The following is a 20,926-nucleotide window of genomic DNA, read 5'->3' as shown; positions in this document are numbered from 1 at the left end:
GTGTTGTATTTGACAAAGACATGTCTCTAGTTCAACACTGCAGAAAACTGACCAGAAACTGTTCATGATCTGGAGTTTATAATCCATGTGTTTGCATCTTCTCATTTAGACTATTCTAACAGTTTATTTTGGTGTCTAAACAAGAAAGGATCTGTCTCGCCTGCAGTTAATACAAAACTCGCACTTCTAGTAGAAGAACTCACATTTCTTCGATCCTTAAAACTCTTCACTGGCTTCCAGTTTCTTTCAGGATCTACTTTAAAATTCTGGTTCTTACTTTCAGATCTATTCATGGTCAGACTTTCCATCAGTGATCTGATCCAGCCTTACTCCCCAGCTCGGGCTCTGAGGTCTGTGGATCAGAATCTACTGATGGTTCCTGAACACGCTTCAGGACCAGAGGAGAGAAATCCTTCCAGACTGTTGCTCCTAAGCTTTGGAACCATCTCTGTGTTTGATGATCTACTGACTCCTTCAATAAACATCGTAAGACATTTTTATTTGTGCTTTTTCTTTACTTTCTTGGTACTTCTGTGTCTTATATCGTCTTGATCTTTTAAAGTATATATTTTAACTGTGTATTGTTCTGTTGTTTAAGCGCTTTGTGACCCTGGTGTGACAAAAGACGCTTTACAAATAATGATTGGTCCGTAAGAACGCACCTGTCGTAGTTGTCTCTCCTCCTGCTCTTCTTGCTGCGACGAGCCATCTTGCCCTTGTGCTTGGTCCTCCTGGACGGACCCACCTTGATGGACGTGTTCTCCAGCGCGATGGTCTGCAGCATCACCTTGTTTCCGCTCTGCAACCAGTCCAAACAGTCAGACATACGGCTCCGAAGAAGCTCTGATGCGAGTCGAACCTTCAGCAGCAGCTCGATCATCTCCGTGTGAACCAGACCCTGGACCGACTCTCCGTTCACGTGCGTGATGAGGTCCCCGGTGCGAAGACCGGCCTGGTGGGCGGGGCTCTCCTCCACCACGCTCTTGACAAAGCGTCACACAAAAACGATATCAAACGACTGAGACTCATGAACCCGAGGACTCGTCTCCACACGCACCGACACCATGTGATGAACCGTGTAGACGTCGCTGTCGCCCATGTAGACGCGGATCGCCTGCAGCGTGAAGCCGTTCTTCTTCCCCGACGTGTGGATGACGATGGGAGGTCTGAGGCTGGCGGGGCTGAGCGACAGGTCCCTGTTCGGCGAGGAGTCCCGGGAGGACGGGTTGGAGGACAAGGATCGAGGGGAGATGGGGCTCGGCTGGAGGCCCCCGGGCAGGTCGTCTGAAACAATCAAACGGGAACTTGAAAAACTGAAGGAGGATTTTGATACTTTATGTTACAGATGAAAAATCAATTGGCAGTACATTTTGAATCCAAATTACAGAAGAAATAAACGAGCTTTAACTTTGTATTGGAAATAAAATAAAAAGAAATGATGCAGAATAAAAAGCTGCAATAAGGTAAAAAAAACAAACCAATCATTTATTGAGTTTTAATTAAAAAGAAATTCAATGTAAATAAAAATAAAAACATTTTCCATGGAAATAACTGAATAAAAATAATCCACATGTAGTAGTACAAAAATACATTAAACAAGTAGATAAAATAGAAGGAAAAAAGGGAAAAATTAAATATGTTCTATTCTGAATTGAAAAGACAAAACCTTGTAAAAAAATAAATAGAAATTTCAATTGTTGATTTATAACTAGCCAACTACTATATTATTAATAAAATAATTATGATTAATATATTATATATATTAGCTATTAGAAGTGTTTCTCTCATAATCATCAGCTCTGGTCATGATTTACAAAAACAGTTGAAAACATTTTAAAGGTAATTGTGACAAATATTCTCAGTGAAAATGTCAAATTTGGGTTGTTTTTTCCAACAAAAAGCAAGTTTTGTTTTAAAACAGAAAAATATTTAATACTTAACCCCTTGTGTTATCTCAGGGTCAATGTGACCTGAATGTCTGAAAACAAATACCTTGACCCAGAGACAACACACAGGATACCTAAAACACATTTACTTTCGGGTCACCTTGACCCTGAACTAGACCCTGCATTAGAATTTAAATTTAGGATCATTTTAAAATTATAATTGCAATGCAGGAGATTATCAAGTTGATGTTAAAGTGTTTCTCTATAAAAACTAAAATTGTTCTGGTTATGAATCTAAACCTTGACTAGTCGAGCTGCTACAGAACAAACATGTCAGTGGTTCAGTACCGGAGGTGATGATGAGGGACAGGGCGGACACGGACGCAGATTTGGGAACTTTGCCTCCGCTGGGAAGCCGCTGCCTGTCCGGCGTCTCCAGCTGGTTGCCGAAGCGCCGCGGCGTCGTCGGGTCTTTTGGCGAAGAGTGTTTCCCTCCGGTGCTGTTGCTGCGGATCCGGATTCTCCGCAGGTTGGAAACCACGACCTCAGCTGAGGACGGAAGAGTGAGTTGGTAAAAAAAGAACCAAATATAATGAGAGTGAGACTCAGGATATGGATCCACCTTCGTCGTCCGTGGACAGGGCGAAGCGGGGCATGGTCTCCAGACTGTGGGTGCTGCTCATCACCAGAGGGCTGGTGCTGCGCTCCGACTGGGAGGAGCTGGACGAGGCTCGAGGGCGGAGGCTGAGAACCCGGAACAGACCGGTTAGACCACAATAGCCAAGAGCACTTTGCAGCCGATCACAACCTGGCCATGCGTCCGGGGTGTCTCTGATCCAGGACTCCCTCTGCTGGGACCGGAGAAGGACTCGGACCTCCGGCCTCACCACGGTCCTCCTTCTCCTCGCTGTGGCTCCGGTCGGACGAGAAGCTCAGGTTGGAGGGAGTGGCCAGGTGTTCTGTGCTGCTGTAGACCTGCAGGTGCAAAGACCAGTCAGCGCCAAAAACTAGTGATGTGTTGATGTGTTATATTGTTCAGAGGACAGTAGGGGGCGCCCTCAGCTTAAAAATGATGTGCGGTTTCAATAGAATATCTTTTCAAATCAATAGATTATAGAGCAAAGAGTGACATCTAGTGGACTCAGGAGATAATGACACTGTTTCACGAAGCTTCATCGATACATCACTACTTAATACTCAATTAAACTGCTTTAATCAGGGGTCTTGAACATATTTGGTCTCTGGTTGAGACTGGGCTGGAGGTTGGGGGGTCTTTCAGCAGTTTTCGTCTGACTGTCTTTTAACTTATTTTGTTGTTTAATGTTTTCATGATTTTTTTTTAAATTCGGGCCATTTTGTCCAATATTATGCGTTATTTTATAGTGATGTGTCGATGAAGCTTCATGAAGCAGTGTCATATTTTTCAGAGGACAGTAGGGGGCGCCCTCAGTTTAAAAATGATGTGCGGTTTCAATAGAATATATTTTCAAATCAATAGATTATAGAGCAAAGAGTGACATCTAGTGGACTCAGGAGATAATGACACTGTTTCATGAAGCTTCATCGACACATCACTACAAAAAAAAACCATCAGCAGGAATTGAGACGCGATGCAGAGGTTAAGATTTGAGTATTAAAAATATAGTGACCTTGCTGAAACGGTGAGACCAGGAGGAAAACTGCCGGATTTCCAAGGAAGACTCTTCATCATTGGTTTCCTCATCTTCATCAGATGCCAGATGATGATAGCGGTCAGATCGAGCTGGTGAAGAATGAAAGTTGGATTTTAGTTAAGTCCAAAAATGTTTTCAATTCAAGTTAAAAGTCAATATGTTATTGAGTTCTTTCATCTAAAACATTATTTAAAGTGACAGTTCAGCCATAATTTAAACTTTTCTCATTTTCTACTCACACTCTTGTTGACTAAGGGTTGGGATTATTTTCAGAGTAATCTTTGTCTTTTTAGAGTTATAGACAAAAATGTTTGTTCATTTTAATGTAGCAACTGGAGTTAGTCATGCTCGATTCCTCACGTCGAGGCTTCAATACACGATGGACGTTACAGACGAGCAGTTTGTAGGTATTTGGATGTTTTTAAGTGTCTTTTTGGACGAAGATGAAGACAACTGAGCTCCAGTCGCTACATTAAAATCAACAAACATTTTTGTCTATAACCCTAAGTCGACATGAGCACGAGTAGAAAATGAGATGATTTTGGGTGAACTATCACTTTAAGAACTTGCTCTCTAAACATCCTGAAGGTCAGGAACATACTGTCGAAGTAGCTGGTGTCGTCTTCTGCGTCCAGCTGAGGGATGAACTCGGCTTTCTGTCGCAGTAACCCGTTCCAGTCCAGGCCGTCGAAGAAGGAGTGGTGTTTGACCTCTGTGGCGCCACCTGCAGGAAGAGATTAATCAAACTTTAGCGTGAACCTCAGACTTGGATCGTTTCTTTTTTTTTTGCATCAAGTTCTCTGCTCACCTGTTCCCAGACGATCCAGGGCGCTTTGTCTCAGCAGACGAGTGATCATATCCTGAGCTTCTGTGGGCAGCGCTTCGTCTCCATCCGGCCAAATGATGTCATCTGCAACAAGGAACATTACATTTTTTAACTTTACCTCCTCGTTTTATTTGCTCCCTAGGTGGCGCTCTTGTTTTAAAAATGGCGTGAGGTTTCAATGAATTTGTCGATATTAAAGAGCAGACGGCGCCATCTAGCGGTTTTCATCGACTCACCACTTCCTCATACATGCACTTTCCTGAATTTAGGGTGATTTTATGCTCAACATTTTTGCCTTCAGGATTCTTACAAAATAATGAAACCCATTAAGATATGATAAGATAAACATTAATTCTTCCCATATTTTTGAAATTAAAGTTCACAAAATAGGATCGTCATACTCACACAGTATACATATTAAATATAGGAACTAAAACAGTCAATCATAAACATAATAACAATGCTTATAAAATAAAAATGAATTATTAGCCACATTTAAAACATTACGCCCATCATCATCTACTGATATCACAAGCTGTACCTGTTTTAGTCAAAAAACAAAGTATATAAATAAATAAGCTATTAAAGTTGTTTAATTTCCTCCTATTTTAATTTGTTGTTTTGAAGTATCATAAAAACTCCTTTAAAAACATATTTTGTACATCATTGTTTTATTATTTAAGAACGAAATATATACAAAAATGTTATAATTTCAGAATAGTTGTGTGGTATAACTACATCCTTTGTGTATTTATTTTTGTTACTCATGTAAGATTAAGGCCGTTTTTTGTCATCCTTCGTTCTGTAGGCCTTACAGATAGTGATGTGTCGATGAAGCTTCATGAAACAGTGTTACTATTTCCTGAGTCCACTAGATGTCACTCTTTGATCTATAATCTATTGATTTGAAAAGCTATTATATTGAAACCTCACATTGTTTTTAAGCTGAGGGCGCCCCCTACTGTCCTCTGAACAATATGACACTGTTTCATGAAGCTTCATCGACACATCACTCAGGAAATGTAACAACTTCTCCAGTGACACGACACACCAGACAGAAGCTCGGGTCTCAAGAGGTTAAATTCGGAGGAATTCAATGGAAGTAAAAGTCACTTCTCACCGCTGACAACTTGTCCGAACAGTTCCTCAGGCGTGTCTCCGAAAAAAGGAACGCAGCCGACCAGGAATTCATAGAGAATGACCCCCATGGCCCACCAGTCCACTGGTTTCCCGTAGCCCTGTCTGAGAATCACCTCCGGAGCGATGTACTCGGGCGTGCCGCACACCTGAGCGACACAAAATATTTGCGTTAAAATAATACATTTAAGCCAATTTATACAATAAGGTTCAACAAACACTGCAGTTTATCACCTGCTTGTCCACAAACTCCCGTGTGTCCTTCTCCATGTGGCCCTCGTACAGGTTGGTGGTCATGTTCATCAGGCCGATTTTAGATAAGCCGAAGTCAGTCAGCTTGATGTGACCCATGGATGTGATCAACAAACTGTGACACACAACAGAGTCGCACGTTTAAAAGAAACATTTCCAACTCGTTTTCTCACAGTTGTGTAGTTTGTAGACGGTTTGTGATTCTTCTCACTTGTCAGGTTTCAGGTCCCGGTGCACAATGCCGTAGTTGTGAAGATACTCCAGAGCCAGCACGGTCTCAGCGAAGTACATCCTGGTCATCTCCACTGGGAGAGGGCCCATGTTCTTCAGCAGGTTGGCACAATCTCCGCCTTCGAACAAATGTCAATCACGTTAGATTAAAGCTAATCGAATCCGCGTGAGTGACATTTACCTTCCACGTACTCCATGACCATGCAGAGGTGGCGGCGAGTCTCGAAAGAGCAGAACATGGAGACGACAAACGGGTTCTCGGCGAAGGTCAGGATGTCTCTCTCCACGAAGGCCTGCTGGATCTGGTTTCTCAGGACCAGGTTTTGGCGATTTATTTTCTTCATGGCGAAGCGCTGGCGTGTATCCGTGTGGCGGACGAGATACACGGCCCTGAAGAAAATTAATTTTGTAAACGATCGTTGTGTGACGATCGAAAGGGAGATTAAACATCACTTATATTGGTAAACAAGTTATTACCCATAGGCTCCATTGCTGATGAGTTTGATGGTCTCAAAGTCACTCTCAAGAGGTTTCCTTCGAGTCAGTGTCTGCGGAGCTTTAGCCTGAAAATGTTTCAGAAATATTGTTTAAAATATCAGAGACATCAGGAGCTTACGATGAAAACTCTACATCCTAATTGGTAATTTCTGCTCTTGGTTGTTTTGCTCAAATGAATAAACTGCTGACTACACAAATCCTGCATTAAGAATAAAAGTAAAAGCAGCACTTCTTGTTGCCAGGTTACGCCAAGATTGGAGATATAATATTTTTTACTTAAGTAGCACAAAGCCTTTCATAACACAGTCAATCAACCTTGACATTTTAAAGTTTAGTAGCACAAAAATAATGTATTATTTGTATTTCCAGATACAATATTGACTCGAACTAAGAAAAAGAGTCATTAAGCAAAAGTCGTGAAACAAAATGTAATCATAAGTCTCGAACTTTCTCTGCCTTAATAGAAAACAAAGTAAACTGAACCTTAATTTTCAATGTATGGAATAGTTAGCTATAGTTAGCACAAGTATCTTTGGTAAGAAACAAGGAAGATTCTTCTATTCGTTATTGAGTATTGTTACTTTTAATTACTTTTCTTGTTTAAATATTATTTTTCTTTCAGATCATTTTTTTTGTTATGCTGCTATTGTGCTTTACCTTTCAGGGGCTAGTCATCTTATTAGTAGTTATAATAGTATTTCGCTCCATTTCTAGATGAAGAAAAAAACTATAAAAATTATTGGAATTACTTTTAAATGACTTCCAGTTTAATTGTAGATTCTTCTTAGATCATAATATCATAAGGATAATCGGACTCCAGATTAAGTAAGTAATGGTTACTTATGTGGGCCATAATAAAAGAGCAGACAAATGTGATTGTTTGAATTGTTTGAATTTCTATCTTTATAATGTCGAGATAAAAGACACAAACTACCTCCAAACCGCCGTCGGTCTGCACCGTGACTGACGTCGAACACTCGTACTGTTCAAGCTGCACCACGTCTGCAAGAAACGATGAAACACAAATGAACAAGACGATAATGAATCAGAAGTACATCTGAAAAGATGAAAAATATTTGTGAATAAAATCAAATGTCGCACTAGAAAGTATTATTATTAAGTAATTAAAGGGCAACTAATGTAAAACTCCAACTCTCTTGACTCACATGTTTCAAATGTCAAAGTCTTCCACTACAAGATGAAGTAAGTCTCTCATCATGACCATGTTTTCAACTCATTACTTTATAAAGTTCGCTCTGAAATCTGGGCGAACAAGAGGGTACAAGAGTGGAGTCCATTATGTCGTAATAATGGCTTCACTCCTCCTCCAGCCAGCTGTAATCACGCCTGCTCTGTTTATACGAGTACCTTGGAGGTAGAGACTTCCTGGATTGATGACAAACCTCCATTTTTGACCAATCACAGCAGAGTGGGTTTGGTCATGGCAAACGAGATTTCATCTCCAGCAAGTGTTTTCAGTGGGCGGGGCTTACGATCTTTTTCTAATGTCAATATTTCAATGAAACAGACACTGATGATACAATAGAGTCCAATATCTATTTAACACACACTTACATCAACACATTAGTTGCCCTTTAACATGGTAATGGATGGTAATTACCACTGAGCACTTGTTTATTACAGTTCATAAGATTACATAACAAGGTCACACCTGTCGTGACTAGAGTTTCAAAGTGGGGCGTGAAGACGGTGAATCCGTCGGTGCCCTGTTCTGAACTCAAGCCGAGGCTCGGGCTGGCATGCGCCGTGGCATTTGTCTCATGTAAATGACCCAAGATTTTCTTATTGCCACGGCAACAGGGATGGCAGCGCCATGGCAACTTTTTCATAAGAGCATTCGAACCGACAGACTCCGGAGTCTCCGCAAAGGTCAGAGTCAAAAAGCGGCTTTGTTGTGGCGAGACCGTGAGAGCGGAGATGTTCCATTTGACTTTTTAATGAGGTTTGAGTCACTCGCTTCACGGAAGAGTCGTCTTACCCTCCAACGGGTCTCGGGTCAGACCCAGCTGGCTGATGATGTAGCGGGGGATGTCCGTCTTGATTCCTTGACCGACCTTGGCATGACCCTCAGCCGCCTCCAGGAGGTGATAGAACTCTTCTGGATCAAACTCCTGAGAATGACATGACAGGGTTTTTTTTTTATGTCATTTGTCAGTTTTATATCTGATAAACGTCACCAAGATAAAGGAAAATTGATTAATAAATTCAGATTTATGTACAATTTATTATTAACAACACCTTCCAAAAGAAAATGAATGAGAAAGTGAATAAAAGCAGGAAAACGTGTGGTGAGGTACGAGTACAGAGGCAGAACCAAAAGTGGCAACATGAACCGAATTAGCCACAGAGAGAGAAAACCATACAGAATTGAGTCACTACAACACCATTAAGGTCATGTGACCATCAGTGTCTGTGTGTTACTAAACTCATAATCAGATGAATAGATTCAACTATTACATTTTCCATCAAGATAAATCAGAAAGTTAAAATGAGTCCATCTTCATCCAAAGGGTTTTGGAAGATTCGTTGCAGTGTATAAAAATTCTGCAACGCTGCCCCCTACTGCCCTAATTCTATCAATAACATTTCAATGCTAAAAGATGCAGTTAGTCTATCATCATGTTGACCCTTTTTTAAACGTATTACTTTATAAAGTTCTCCCCCGTCTGAAATCTGGGCGAACGAGAGGTTACGAGAGCCCATTATGTCGTAATAATGGCTTCACTCCTCCTCCAGCCAGCTGTAATCACGCCCCGCATTGTTTATACAACGAGTCCCTTGGAGGTGGAGACTTCCTGGATTGGCGACACGCAGTGACACACCTCGATGTCTGACCAATCACAGGAGAGTGGGTGTGGTTATATTAAACCAGGTTTAATCTCCAGAAGTGTTGTCAGTGGGCGGGGCTTAAGATCATTATTTCAATGAAAATAGAGTTTTGTACAAACACACACTGATGATACAATAAAGTCCAACATCTATTTAAGACCCACTTAAATAAACACACTATAAAATCAGTATTTCTTCCATCTCTTTCCGTTTCCTTGACACTCTGGAGTCAAAAACAAAGGCGACTCACCAGACACTCAAGCAGCCGCGCAGGTCGAGAGATTATGATGAGGATCTTCTTCACCAGCTGGATGATGACGGTCACTTCCTCGCTCTCCGAGCGTTCGTAGGCCTGAGCGGCGACAGGGGATCAAGAATGTCACGTTTATTTATAGTCGTAAACCGACATGAAGGGATGAGACGGTGAGAAAAGGCACGGATCGAGCATCAAAACACGCTGCGCCGACATGGCGGCGTCGGATACGAAAACAATCGTATCAGTGTCACGACGGACTCTTCAGACTATTGAGAGTAAGGAAGGTGAATATGGTTGAAATATAATTTGAAAATACTGCAGGACAAAGGACGTTTGAGAAGGAAGGAAGGAGGGAAGATGAGTCACTTTGCAACGAGGGTAATTAATAAATAAAAGCACATATGTGGGTGGAGACTTAATGAGTCATCCATGATATTTCATCCAGACGTCTGAAGCGACAGCGAGCGCGGTGACCTGCTCCGAGCCGGCGTCTGTCGTCGACTTGAACACCGACTGTGTTCGCGAGAGATTCCGTCAGGAGATCCCTTCGACACCGGCCGTGCTCAGAGGACAGAGGATTACAAAGGAAAGAAATTCAAGCTGAAGATGAAGCTCCTTTGAGGAACTGAATTTAAAAACACATTAATTTTAATGAGACCGGAAGACACTGAGGAAAAGCCATAACCCTTTGTGTCGTCTCTGGGTCAAGGTGAAAGATGGGCCACCGGGTCATCTTGACCCAGAGAATGTAAAAGGGTTAAATGATGGGAAAAGCAAATTAAAATCTTGCCATGACATTTTAAAACGTTTTTTTCCTAATGTAGAAATAATCAAATATTATTTTCTTGCTATTTATATTGAAGGGGAAGAAACACCCCCTAAATGGTATATGAAAAAGGGGGGTTAAGGAAAAAATAAGTCCTAGAACTAAAAACTTGCTTTATTAGGAATTCAACAATAATAAGTCGTAAAAAAAAAACATAGAATTTTTAACAATTACTTTAGTTGTTATAATCTTTTCTTTTTTTTTTTCGTATCGTTCCGAATAGAATTAGCCTCTAATGAATCTAAAAATAACAATTATTCTTATAGAGTTACCCAGAATATGAACCTACCTAACATAAAACTAAAGAGAAATAGATGCTAAAAGCCACTTACAAAAGTGCATTAAAAGGTTAAAAGATTTCTAACCTGGCAACAACGTAACAAAACAAAAGGTGTCGTAATCAGCAAATGTAGGTCAAACTTAAATGATTTAATGGATGATAATAGGTTGGTTGTCCTGATAAAAATTGAATTAAAAGAAGCATTTTCCGTGGTGTAACTAATGAGTCCAGCTGAAGGCTCTACGAGCGGAAGATGCCTTCAGTCTGAAGGGGGGGGGGGGGGTTGCTATAGAAACAAGCACTTTATCCTGATAGCATCCTGTGACAAAAGCGGCTCTCGCCAGCACCGACAATTTCCTCCCTCAGATCTGTTGAACGTGCCTCCAGCTACCAGAACCATCGACTGATCGGCCTGATTGCGTGCGCCGGGTCGATCCATCACATCATCGCAGGCAAAAAGTTCACTTCGTAACCATCGGGTTTTATTCATGATTCTGTGGTTTCTGCTCGAACGCTCGCAATCCCTCCTCACCTCGTGAAGCAGCTTCTCCAGCTTCTCCTGCAGCTCGGCGAAGTAGCGCGACGTGACCAGACCCTTCTGGGACTTGTCCAGACAATCCCGGACCAGCTCCACCAACTGGTGCTGGATGAAGCCCAGCACGCCGTCGGCCAGCGGGAGGACGCTGTCTGGAGAGCAGTGGGTGACGATATCCAGCAGGCGCTCCTCCATCTGGGCCGTGGCCTGCGGAGAAGACGCGGCAAACACATGTTATGAGAACATAATGCTGCAACTTTTCTGTAGGCGGGGTTCTTTGAGCTTCTCGTCCGCCAACTGCCGAGAAATTTAAACTTTCAGGAGTTAACGCTCACTTTCAAATAACAAACATTTTAACTGGGTCGCTTTGTTTTGGCCGTGAAACGGTGAAGCTCTACCTTCGGGAATCTCTCCCTGTAAACGTGGTTCATCATCACGATCTCGTTGTCGAAGGAGACGCTCGACCGTCCAGGGCTGCAACAGACGGAAAAAACAATTGATTATTAACGGTTAGAATTCTTTATTTTTGTACTCAATGAAAAAAGTTTCTATTACTGGTGTAAAAAAATATCGATATTACGATATATTGCAATGTTTTTATTCCCGATATTTAATAGTACTGTATCGATATTTACCTTTCAAATAAAATGTTATTTTATGGTTAATATTTCAATTGTGTGTGTATAAAAGACAATCATTCGATGTTTTATTTCACAATTGACACTCAAATATTCACTGTGTTTATTCATTTGTGTGCTGCAATTAAACCTCCGGCCACTAGTTGGCAACATGCGTCATTTCCTCCGTGCCAAAGTAACAATAAAACTGCCGAAATGGCAGCGATGAGTGAAATAGAAAGTATACACCAGAGTCCTGCAGCTTTTAAGCTGATGTTTGGACTCATTTTGGCTTTAAAACAAAGTTTAAAGTTAAAAAAAATAAACACTTTTCATTGCCCTTCCTTGTGCATCGTTAATATAAGTTTGTTAGAAAGTGCTTCTCAAAATATTAACAAACACTTTCACATGTGATTAGAGAAAGTATTTGTTAATTTCATTATTGTAAAAGCCAGAAAAAGTCTACAGTATCTTAATATATTGCAATATATAGTATCGTTGATGATACATCAGATTCTTGCCAATACACATCCCTACTTACTATGAAGATCTTGTGTAATGCATTTATAAGGATTTACAAAATAAGTTTAGATGGTTTATAATCACGTATGGCAACTTATTGTACTATTTATATATATATTTATAAGTTGCGGATGAGCTTTATATTACATTTGTAAATACAAAACACATAATACCTTCAGAAAATATGTTCAAATCAACTCAATAGTGTCATATGCAATTACCAATAACACAATAATACATTCTGAAAAATTCAAATTAATCAAATGGTATTCGTTGTAATAACAATGTAAACAAATTAAATCATAACACGTCCTGAAAATATCAACTCAATAGTGTTATTTGTAATTCTATTCCCATTTACTTAAACCAATTAACTTCCACCTCTTATAATATTCCATAAAGCTCGCAATACATGCAAACACAGGATTATAATCCCTCATGACATCATCTATAAACCTTATGAATGCATTATAATGTCTCAAGAAAGTGTTTGTAATGCATCACTATCAAGCCCTTTATAGAAAGTGTTACTAAAAGTTATTTTAAAACGTTTTCTCTGTGTATCAAGATCTCTTAGAGGCCAGATTTCTTTACCTTGGAAGAGGATTCAAACCAATTTTGAACCATAAACTGAAATAGCAGCAGCTTTGTTTTGAACATGAATGTGTTTCCATCTATTTCGAGTTATTCTACGTCACCGAAAACCCGTCAACATGGATTTTCTGCCTTAAGTCAAAGCAGAGCTGCCATCGTTGTCATTTAAATTGCAGATTTGATGTTCCCTCTATATAGGTCCTTGTGTGTCTCTTCACTGCACGATCTGAATCACCGCCGCGTTACTCATCGGCGCTCCAGGAGAGGAAATCTTGCTGCTCATCCGCAGCAGATGGATGTGGAACCCCATCCACTCGCGAGACAGGTGATCCGAGCATTACTTGGCACGTCATGATTGAGATCGGCTTCCACTTCAACACCCCCCCACTGCCGGTTTCACGCCCCCCACCCCTCCCTCAACTATAGTTCATCAAGCGAGATCCCCGAGGCGCTCGGTAAGCTAGCACGCCCACGCGCCGCACACCGCCGCGCCAGATGACTGAGCCGTCGCGGAACCGACACGTGTCGTCAGAACCACCGACGGACCTCTTTACCTGCCGGCAGATCCACGCATCGGCGCTTCGTCGTAAGGCACGTGAGCTCATGACAGGCGTCTCGAGCAGCAAAGATCGGGAAGATTTAAGATTTAAAAGCACTTTAGAAATCTTGCTGCTAAAATATTTCCCTTACAAGCATCTTCATATTCATGCCCAAGGATGTGGAAGTTTGTTAGTGTGAACAGAATATTGAATAATTGATTTATTTGATTTCATATATTTTTTTAAGCTTTAAAAAAAACAAACATTTTTGAATATTCTATACATTAAAGAATTCCTTTGTTTTTTCTTTTACACAGACTTAAATGATAAAAAAATGTTTCAGTCTAAAAAGATGTGAATTAAAAAATATTGTATTTAGAACATTGATTTTTGAATGATTGGAAATAGAATATCAAACACCATGTGTAAGAAAAAGAAATAATTTATTTTTAAAAAACATTCCGTTTTTTCTATTTAATTATTAAAGAAGAAAATCATCAAGAATTCATTTTCAAAATATTGAAATGATGACAAATCCAACCTTTCAATTTAGAAATAACATAATAAACAACATTTCAAGTTTCAACATTTAAAATGTTAAATTAAACAATTAATTATTCTGATGGCACTGAACTACTTTCATAGAGGCACCACATCTGGAAAGTGTCTCCCCTAGAGAGCTTTAGTTTTTATTCCACACTGGATCTTCTAAAATGAATGTTGATCGTACGCTTTCCAGAGAGCAATCCAGAAAATAAATGTCGGTGATTATTCTGGAAAAAGTAGATGAGGTTTGTGCCTTAAGGAGAAATTTTTTTTTTTGGAAAAAGCCCATCTTTTCTCACTCATTCATGTATTTGTAGCCTAAGACAGTGCAACTTATTTTTATATATACAGTAGTGATGTGCTAATGAAGCTTCATGAAACAGTGTCATGATGTTTAGAGGTCAGTAGGTGGCGCCGTCAGTTTAAAGAACATGTGACGTTTCATTAGAACAGTTGTTCAAAACAAAGGAAAATGGTGCAGAGACCGCCATCTAGTTGAGTTGGAAAACAATGACCCTGCTTCATGAAGCTTCGTCAGACAATAGAGTACATATCAATAATAATTTGTTTGTTTGTTTGTTTTTGTACTTATATTTGTCTTGTTATCTTGTTTTTGATCAACACTCGTTTCATTGACCACTTCCAGCTGCAGGCTTTAGAGCTAAAACCATTTTGTAGTGATGTGCTAATGAAGCTTCATGAAACAGTGTCATGATGTTTAGAGGTCAGTAGGTGGCGCCGTCAGTTTAAAAAACATGTGATGTTTCATTAGAACAGTTGTTCAAAACAAAGGAAAATGGTGCAGAGACCGCCATCTAGTTGAGTTGGAAAACAATGACACCGTTTCATGAAGCTTCGTCAGACAATAAGAGTACATATCAATAATAATTTGTTTGTTTTACTTATATTTGTCTTGTTATCTTGTTTTTGATCAACACTCGTTTCATTGACTACTTCCATCTGCAGGCTTCAGTACTAAAACCATTTTGGAAATCGGTGTGAAACGGACCTGAGGCTCCTGGACCGAGGGCGTATGACGGTGGATGGCCGTCCATCCTCGTCGGTGATGCTGTCTGTGCTGCGGAAGTGTTTGAAGAGGAAGTGCAGCTCGTCCTGCGTCGGCTGGTACGGCAGCTGGTGGAGTCGCTCCTGGGAGGACGACGAAGACTGGGAAAAGACGAGGAGGCCGTTTAACGAAAGATCTGAGACGCAATATTACGCATTGAAATGTAATTTCTTACTTTTATCAGTCATTTACACAATACATCTAGAGAAACTGCCGGAAATGTCACTTAGCAAAACAAGATTATTAATCTATCCATCAATCCAGAAATGTATCCATAACCGGTTTAGCAGAAAACAGTTTCTTGCTCTTGCTATATTAACAAGAACATTAGTTCAGAGTTGATGGAGTAATAATGAAGCTTACAAACGATGGCCCATCTGTGCAGGAAAAAAAAAACTTGTTGACAGCCCATAAAACAAAATGTACTGCGGACTCCATGTCCTCATTGTCCAGAGAGTGGGCATCTGTGCACTTGTCTTTCTCCTGCTCTGTCAAAGACGGGTCATTGAGGCCCACTGAGGAGCTCCATTGTTCGCGCTGACCTCGGAGGCTGAACCCGAGTCCGCCAATAAACTTCGCGGACAATGGCGGCACATGGAGGACTCTCCGTTTGACTCTACGAGGCGCTCTGTTGACTCACTTACCCATTTAATTTGGCTGCACGGGTCAATGTGTTGCTGTGGATTTGGTTTGAAGATTTGTATGTGGCAGCTATTTCAGAACCTCTTTGAAAATGTAGCTTTAGCGCTCTTTTGAATTAGGGTTGAACATCCAGTCTTGCATTTGTACAGGTATTACTGTGCAGTCTGCAAACCTGTTCTGCTCATTAAGATACTTAAATCCTGGAGAAAATGTGTTTATAATGACAAAATGTCTACATCAAACTGATGAGGGTAAACATGACTCTATCCCAAAGTTCAGCATACACATGCGTTTTAGGGCTGAATACCGTTAACTGTACACACCGGATGCCCTTGAGATATTTGATATTTTTTTCTTAATATGTCAAGGCTTCAATTCAAGAGGGACGTTACACAAGTATTTTTGGACGAAGATAAAGACGAAGACAACTGAGCTCCAGTCGCTACATTAAAATGAACAAACATTTTTGTCTATAACTCTAAAAAGCAACAGATAACTCTGAAAATAATCCCAACCCTAAGTCGACATGAGGGTGAGTAGAAATTTAAACACAAGTTTGTTAACCACTACTGTCATACTACTCTTTTTACCTTTTTTTCATTTTTCAACTTGCCATCAGCACTCATACTTATATTTTTATATAAATTGCGTGACTGCCTATAGAAGCAGTACGAGTAATTTTTGTAAAGATGTAATACAAACTCAAAATGACAATAATATCTAATGTAAGAATATATTTTATATCAATAAATATTAACTGGATAAGTTAGTTAGCTAGTTGTGTATTTTCTTCAATTTTTAAAAGTTACTACCTTGATGGAACCATTATGGTTTCATGGTTTCTAGGGGGGTGTTTCTGATGTGCGCACAGACAGACTGAGCCGTGTTTTTACTCTGATGATATTGCTGGTGATGCCAAGTATCTAAAGTCGTTTTTGTAAGCTACTATTTTCTTGTACGTCTTGGTGGCGCTGTGGCGTACTAGAGGTTTATGTGATTCCCTCGATGTGGCAACTGAGGTGAAACGTTTGTTTTATTGTATTATCTTTGTAATTGTAAGAAGAATGTGTTCATTTCTTTTTTAATATAGTTTTCACGGCTAAATAAACGATCATATCAGGCGGATAAATTACTCTTTTTCATATCTGTATTGTTTACCTTAGATTTTTCGAACCCGTTTACTCTGGATTTCTTCACATTTCTATACAAATATCGTAAAAAGAGGACGTACGATTTAATTACCAACCTCTACTCCATGTTACTAGGACATGTAGGACTATATTGATGCTCAACCATCTGTTATCCTATATTAACCTCCTAATTAATTTATCCAAACCACTCCTTTGTTTCCCTCCAGAGGAGTATAAAAAAAGCAGAAGAAGTATAATATAACCGTTACACAAAGTAATCCTACATGTCAACTCCAGTGCCCTCCACGTGGCAACAGTGTCTGGTGACTCATCCGAGCAGAAGATGATGATGATGATGGAAAAACAATTAACAGTTTGTCATCTCAGTCTTGGCATTCGCTCTCCCTCATTGGATTAGCTCATGTTTTGCTTGTGTTCAGCGAGGTGTCGGAAAGTCCCGGGAGACGACGGCGTCTCCGGTTCTGGAATGAACTTACTTACCGAGACGGTGGAACTGGGCGGGTTGGTTCCGTAGCCAGACGAGGGGAGGGAGGCCAGCGACCATCGTCGACCATCAGCTCTGAGAGGAACGGACATGTGGGTTACATAAGGCTCGTCGAGGAGGACATTGTCGGGGCTCTCTGTATGGGAAACTTATTACACAACACAAGCGATCGCACTTGATTTGGACAATCAGGCCGAGTCGGTGCACGACGAACACATGGAACAGTTTAAGAGAAAAGTCTACCTGTCAGCGCGAGCCAAGTGACTGAGAAGACGTCAGCGAGAGGAAGGAAAGCAAAGGAAAGAGTAATGAGTGAAGATTCATCTTTCAGTTAAACAAGAGCGTTCACTTAAAGGTCGACTAATGTGAAAACCCAACTCTCCCGACAGCTCTCGTAACCTCTCGTTCGCCCAGATTTCAGACTTCATTTATTTTGAAACATGCGAGATTCAAATGTTGGAGTCTGAAATCTGGGCGAACAAGAGGTTACGAGAGCAGACATAATAATGGCTTCACTCCTCCTCCAGCCAGCTCTACACCGTGCTTTGTTTATACAACAAGTGTCTTGGAGGTGGAGAACATAGGGATTTACGATGCATGGTGACAAACCCTGATGTTAACCGATCACAGCAGAGTGGGTGTGGTTATGGTAAACAAGATTTCATCTCCAGAAAATCGAAAGTATTTTCAGTGGGCGAAGTTTAAGATCATTTTCTAATGTTAATATTTCAATGAAAATAGAGTTTTGACACTCATGATACAATAGAGTCAAACATTTATTTAACACACACTTACATCTACACATTAGTTTAACTTTAAGGTTATAGTGACTTATTTTCAGCTATTATTAAGAATCAGCCAACAGGACTTGACTACAAAAAAGAAGGGTTATTTTGGTTGGTTTTCAATCGCATGATAGACACTAGTGATGGGTTGATAAGGCATCATGAAACAGCTGTGTAGTGAAGGTACTGCATCATGATACAGTGAACCTTAAAAGACCACTGGATGACACTCTGCTTTAAAATCTTATCTACTTATTCAATAAAACCTGGCATCATTTATGAACTTAAACTGCCATCTAGTGGTCTTTCAAAATTAAGACACTGTATCATGATACTTAGACACAAAACTGGTAATTTAGAGAATAAAAGTTAGAAACAACATTTTCAAAGGTTTGAGTTGAGGAAAATAGATAAAGTAGTGAAAGTAGATGCACAAAACTTCAAAACACAAAGTCATATATCCACTAACCCCAACGGCTCTAATGGACTCATGTCTATCTAAGAAAACAAACACAACAGCCACCAATAATCTTTCTCAGTGACTTTAGTTTCAGTTTTGCTTTGGTAAATGATTGATTTCAGATTTATGTTTTTGCAAGTGTCTTCCTTCTGACTCGTCTCAGCTTCTCCAAGTCCATCAGGATGTAGCTTCATTCAATTTAAAAAAAAATACATTTTTATGAGCAAGGCTATTATGACTGTGCTGATCAATGTGAAAAACAAACGTTTTTTTTATTAATTTGACTAGAATGATCGGCGTCTCAACACGTCAGTGTCTAATAAATCTCATTAGAACAGAAGAAACCTCTGATACTGCATCATGAGTGTCCTACCTCTCATGTCATGATTCATTTAAACAAATAGCAAATATTAACAACAAGGAAATACATCCAACATTAAATGGCTTTTGATGATTAACTGTGACCATTCATTTAGGCTGCTGGTGTCACGCCTCGTTCTTGAAAATGCCATAAAGACTGGTATCAAAGGAAAATGTTCACTATTCGTCATAATATTTTAGCATTAGAAGGTAGAATTAATTAATTAAACTACCGTTTTAGTCACATGTTAAAGAATAATGTCCACTTGCTCTAAAACTTTTCCTTCCCATCTTGAATTCTACTTATTCCAGGAGCCCGAGCCTCCCAGGAGCCGTCTCACTTACAGACTTCACTTCTCGTCTACACTTGCTCGGAGCGAGATGTTGCCATGGTAACCAGGTTAAATGACGCGTGAGTGGGCTTCGGGGGTAGCCTCTATCGGAGCGGAGCAACACCGATGCCGAGTCGTCGGTAAGAAGAGCTGGCAGGTAAAGGTGGGACGAGCTCCTGGCTGGAGGTTCGTCTCCTGTGTCCCCGACAGACGGCGACTCATCGAGCACACACTGTGTTCACACACTTTTTTTCCACTAAGATTCCAGGAGACGAACAGAACGGCTACATATACTCGTTATGTTTATTAGTATATTTATTACATTTTAACTCTTCACCGTCACTCGTCAGCATTTGACATTCAAAATACTAGTAGATTTTTGGTTAAACCTACAAAAATATGTAACCGCTGCTGTCCTAAAAAGGTGCAAATCCTAATATCGCTGTCGCTTTTGCACGAATGCTCCTCCCCAGATGCAACACTAATAGACTGAGGGACTCATTAGACTTTATAATCCCGAGTTTGGGGGCAGGAATGGAGTGAAAGCATTATGCTATTCATACTTTGAATCCTTATCTTTGATTTATTCCTTTTGACCAACGTTCGTTTATTTTGATCCATGCTCTTTATACTTGTACTTGATTTTGCACTTTGTTCTTGTTTTTATGATGTCTGCTGTGAACTGGAACCCAATTTCCCGTAGGAGATCTCCAGAGGGATTAATAAAGTCAACCTAATCTAATCTAACGTCACATTAAAATGCAAAGCAAATAGTGAATGTAGCCACGAAAAAACCATCAGACAAAAAAGTTTCATCTGTGTAGATAAAAAGCTTCTTTGTTTTGAATCATACTCTGAATAGAAGCTGACAATATAGTGTTCACTCTGTAGTCTGCACTAAATTTAACCAGAAAATGTAGACGATTTATGAAAAGATCATTGTTGTCTCAAAAACAAAGACTAGCCTGATACATTCTTTTTTCTTCTTCTTTTGATCAATGGCAGTTTTTCTTCTCTGAAATACATCAAGATTACATCACTACATCCCTTTTGAGAGCCAGTTCATTCTGTCAACTAGATCCTTACACGGAATAATTGTTTTAATCACACCAGCGACAAAACGTGTTCACATACCTCCTGGCGAATGGGAAGTTGAGGCAGGCACTAGTAGACACATTTCGGGGGCTGTCAAGGGGGCTGTTTGCTGCTGACAAAAGACAATATCATCCAGTTAGTGCTGCATAGTTGAACCTCTTTATCCCCAGATAAATTCTCTTGATGACTTTGGGTATTTATAATACATCACATGGACATGTTCCAAGAAGAATGACCTCATGTCTATACCAGGGCTTCAAACCCCCAGCGGCATTAGAAAAAAACCTCTGTGGAAAGCATTAATTGGGGAGGGGGTCGGAGGGTCATGTGACTTGTCGTTTTACATAAAAGTTATGTAAAAAGAGAGATTAGTGCTTGTTTGTTTTTTTATGCCATTAGATAATCCTTTGAAGACGGATAAAAGTACATCCCCAAACTGTGGTCATGAAAATACACTGCTCCGTTTATATCAGATGTCAGACA

At 40.1% G+C, this 20,926-nt stretch overlaps 1 protein-coding gene across 2 annotated transcripts in view; it reads right to left on the bottom strand.

The window, feature by feature from the left end:
• mast3b (microtubule associated serine/threonine kinase 3b) overlaps positions 1-20,926 on the bottom strand; it is a 43,430-nt gene that overhangs the window by 3,854 nt on the left and 18,650 nt on the right. Inside the window, exons 4-26 of one of the 2 annotated variants that reach the window (XM_087783479.1) lie at positions 20,483-20,555; positions 17,655-17,675; positions 17,408-17,486; positions 15,078-15,235; positions 11,649-11,724; positions 11,248-11,457; positions 9,604-9,705; positions 8,503-8,635; positions 7,438-7,505; positions 6,483-6,568; positions 6,187-6,395; positions 5,986-6,124; positions 5,757-5,889; positions 5,506-5,671; positions 4,368-4,469; positions 4,161-4,283; positions 3,536-3,648; positions 2,695-2,861; positions 2,509-2,630; positions 2,235-2,435; positions 1,058-1,284; positions 860-982; positions 663-799 (exon numbers count right to left, since the gene is read on the bottom strand). In XM_087783479.1, the coding sequence (XP_087639605.1) occupies positions 663-799; positions 860-982; positions 1,058-1,284; positions 2,235-2,435; positions 2,509-2,630; positions 2,695-2,861; positions 3,536-3,648; positions 4,161-4,283; positions 4,368-4,469; positions 5,506-5,671; positions 5,757-5,889; positions 5,986-6,124; positions 6,187-6,395; positions 6,483-6,568; positions 7,438-7,505; positions 8,503-8,635; positions 9,604-9,705; positions 11,248-11,457; positions 11,649-11,724; positions 15,078-15,235; positions 17,408-17,486; positions 17,655-17,675; positions 20,483-20,555 (2,968 nt within the window). Of the gene's footprint in view, positions 1-662; positions 983-1,057; positions 1,285-2,234; positions 2,436-2,508; positions 2,631-2,694; positions 2,862-3,535; positions 3,649-4,160; positions 4,284-4,367; positions 4,470-5,505; positions 5,672-5,756; positions 5,890-5,985; positions 6,125-6,186; positions 6,396-6,482; positions 6,569-7,437; positions 7,506-8,502; positions 8,636-9,603; positions 9,706-11,247; positions 11,458-11,648; positions 11,725-15,077; positions 15,236-17,407; positions 17,487-17,654; positions 17,676-20,482; positions 20,556-20,926 lie in introns of both variants that reach the window. The other variant, XM_087783478.1, reaches the window with a different exon arrangement.

Source organism: Callionymus lyra, chromosome 2 (assembly GCF_982586985.1).
Source record: "Callionymus lyra chromosome 2, fCalLyr1.hap1.1, whole genome shotgun sequence".
Lineage (NCBI taxonomy): Eukaryota > Metazoa > Chordata > Actinopteri > Syngnathiformes > Callionymidae > Callionymus > Callionymus lyra.
Note: the sequence above shows the minus strand (reverse complement) of the source record. Positions and strands in the feature narration are given on the sequence as shown.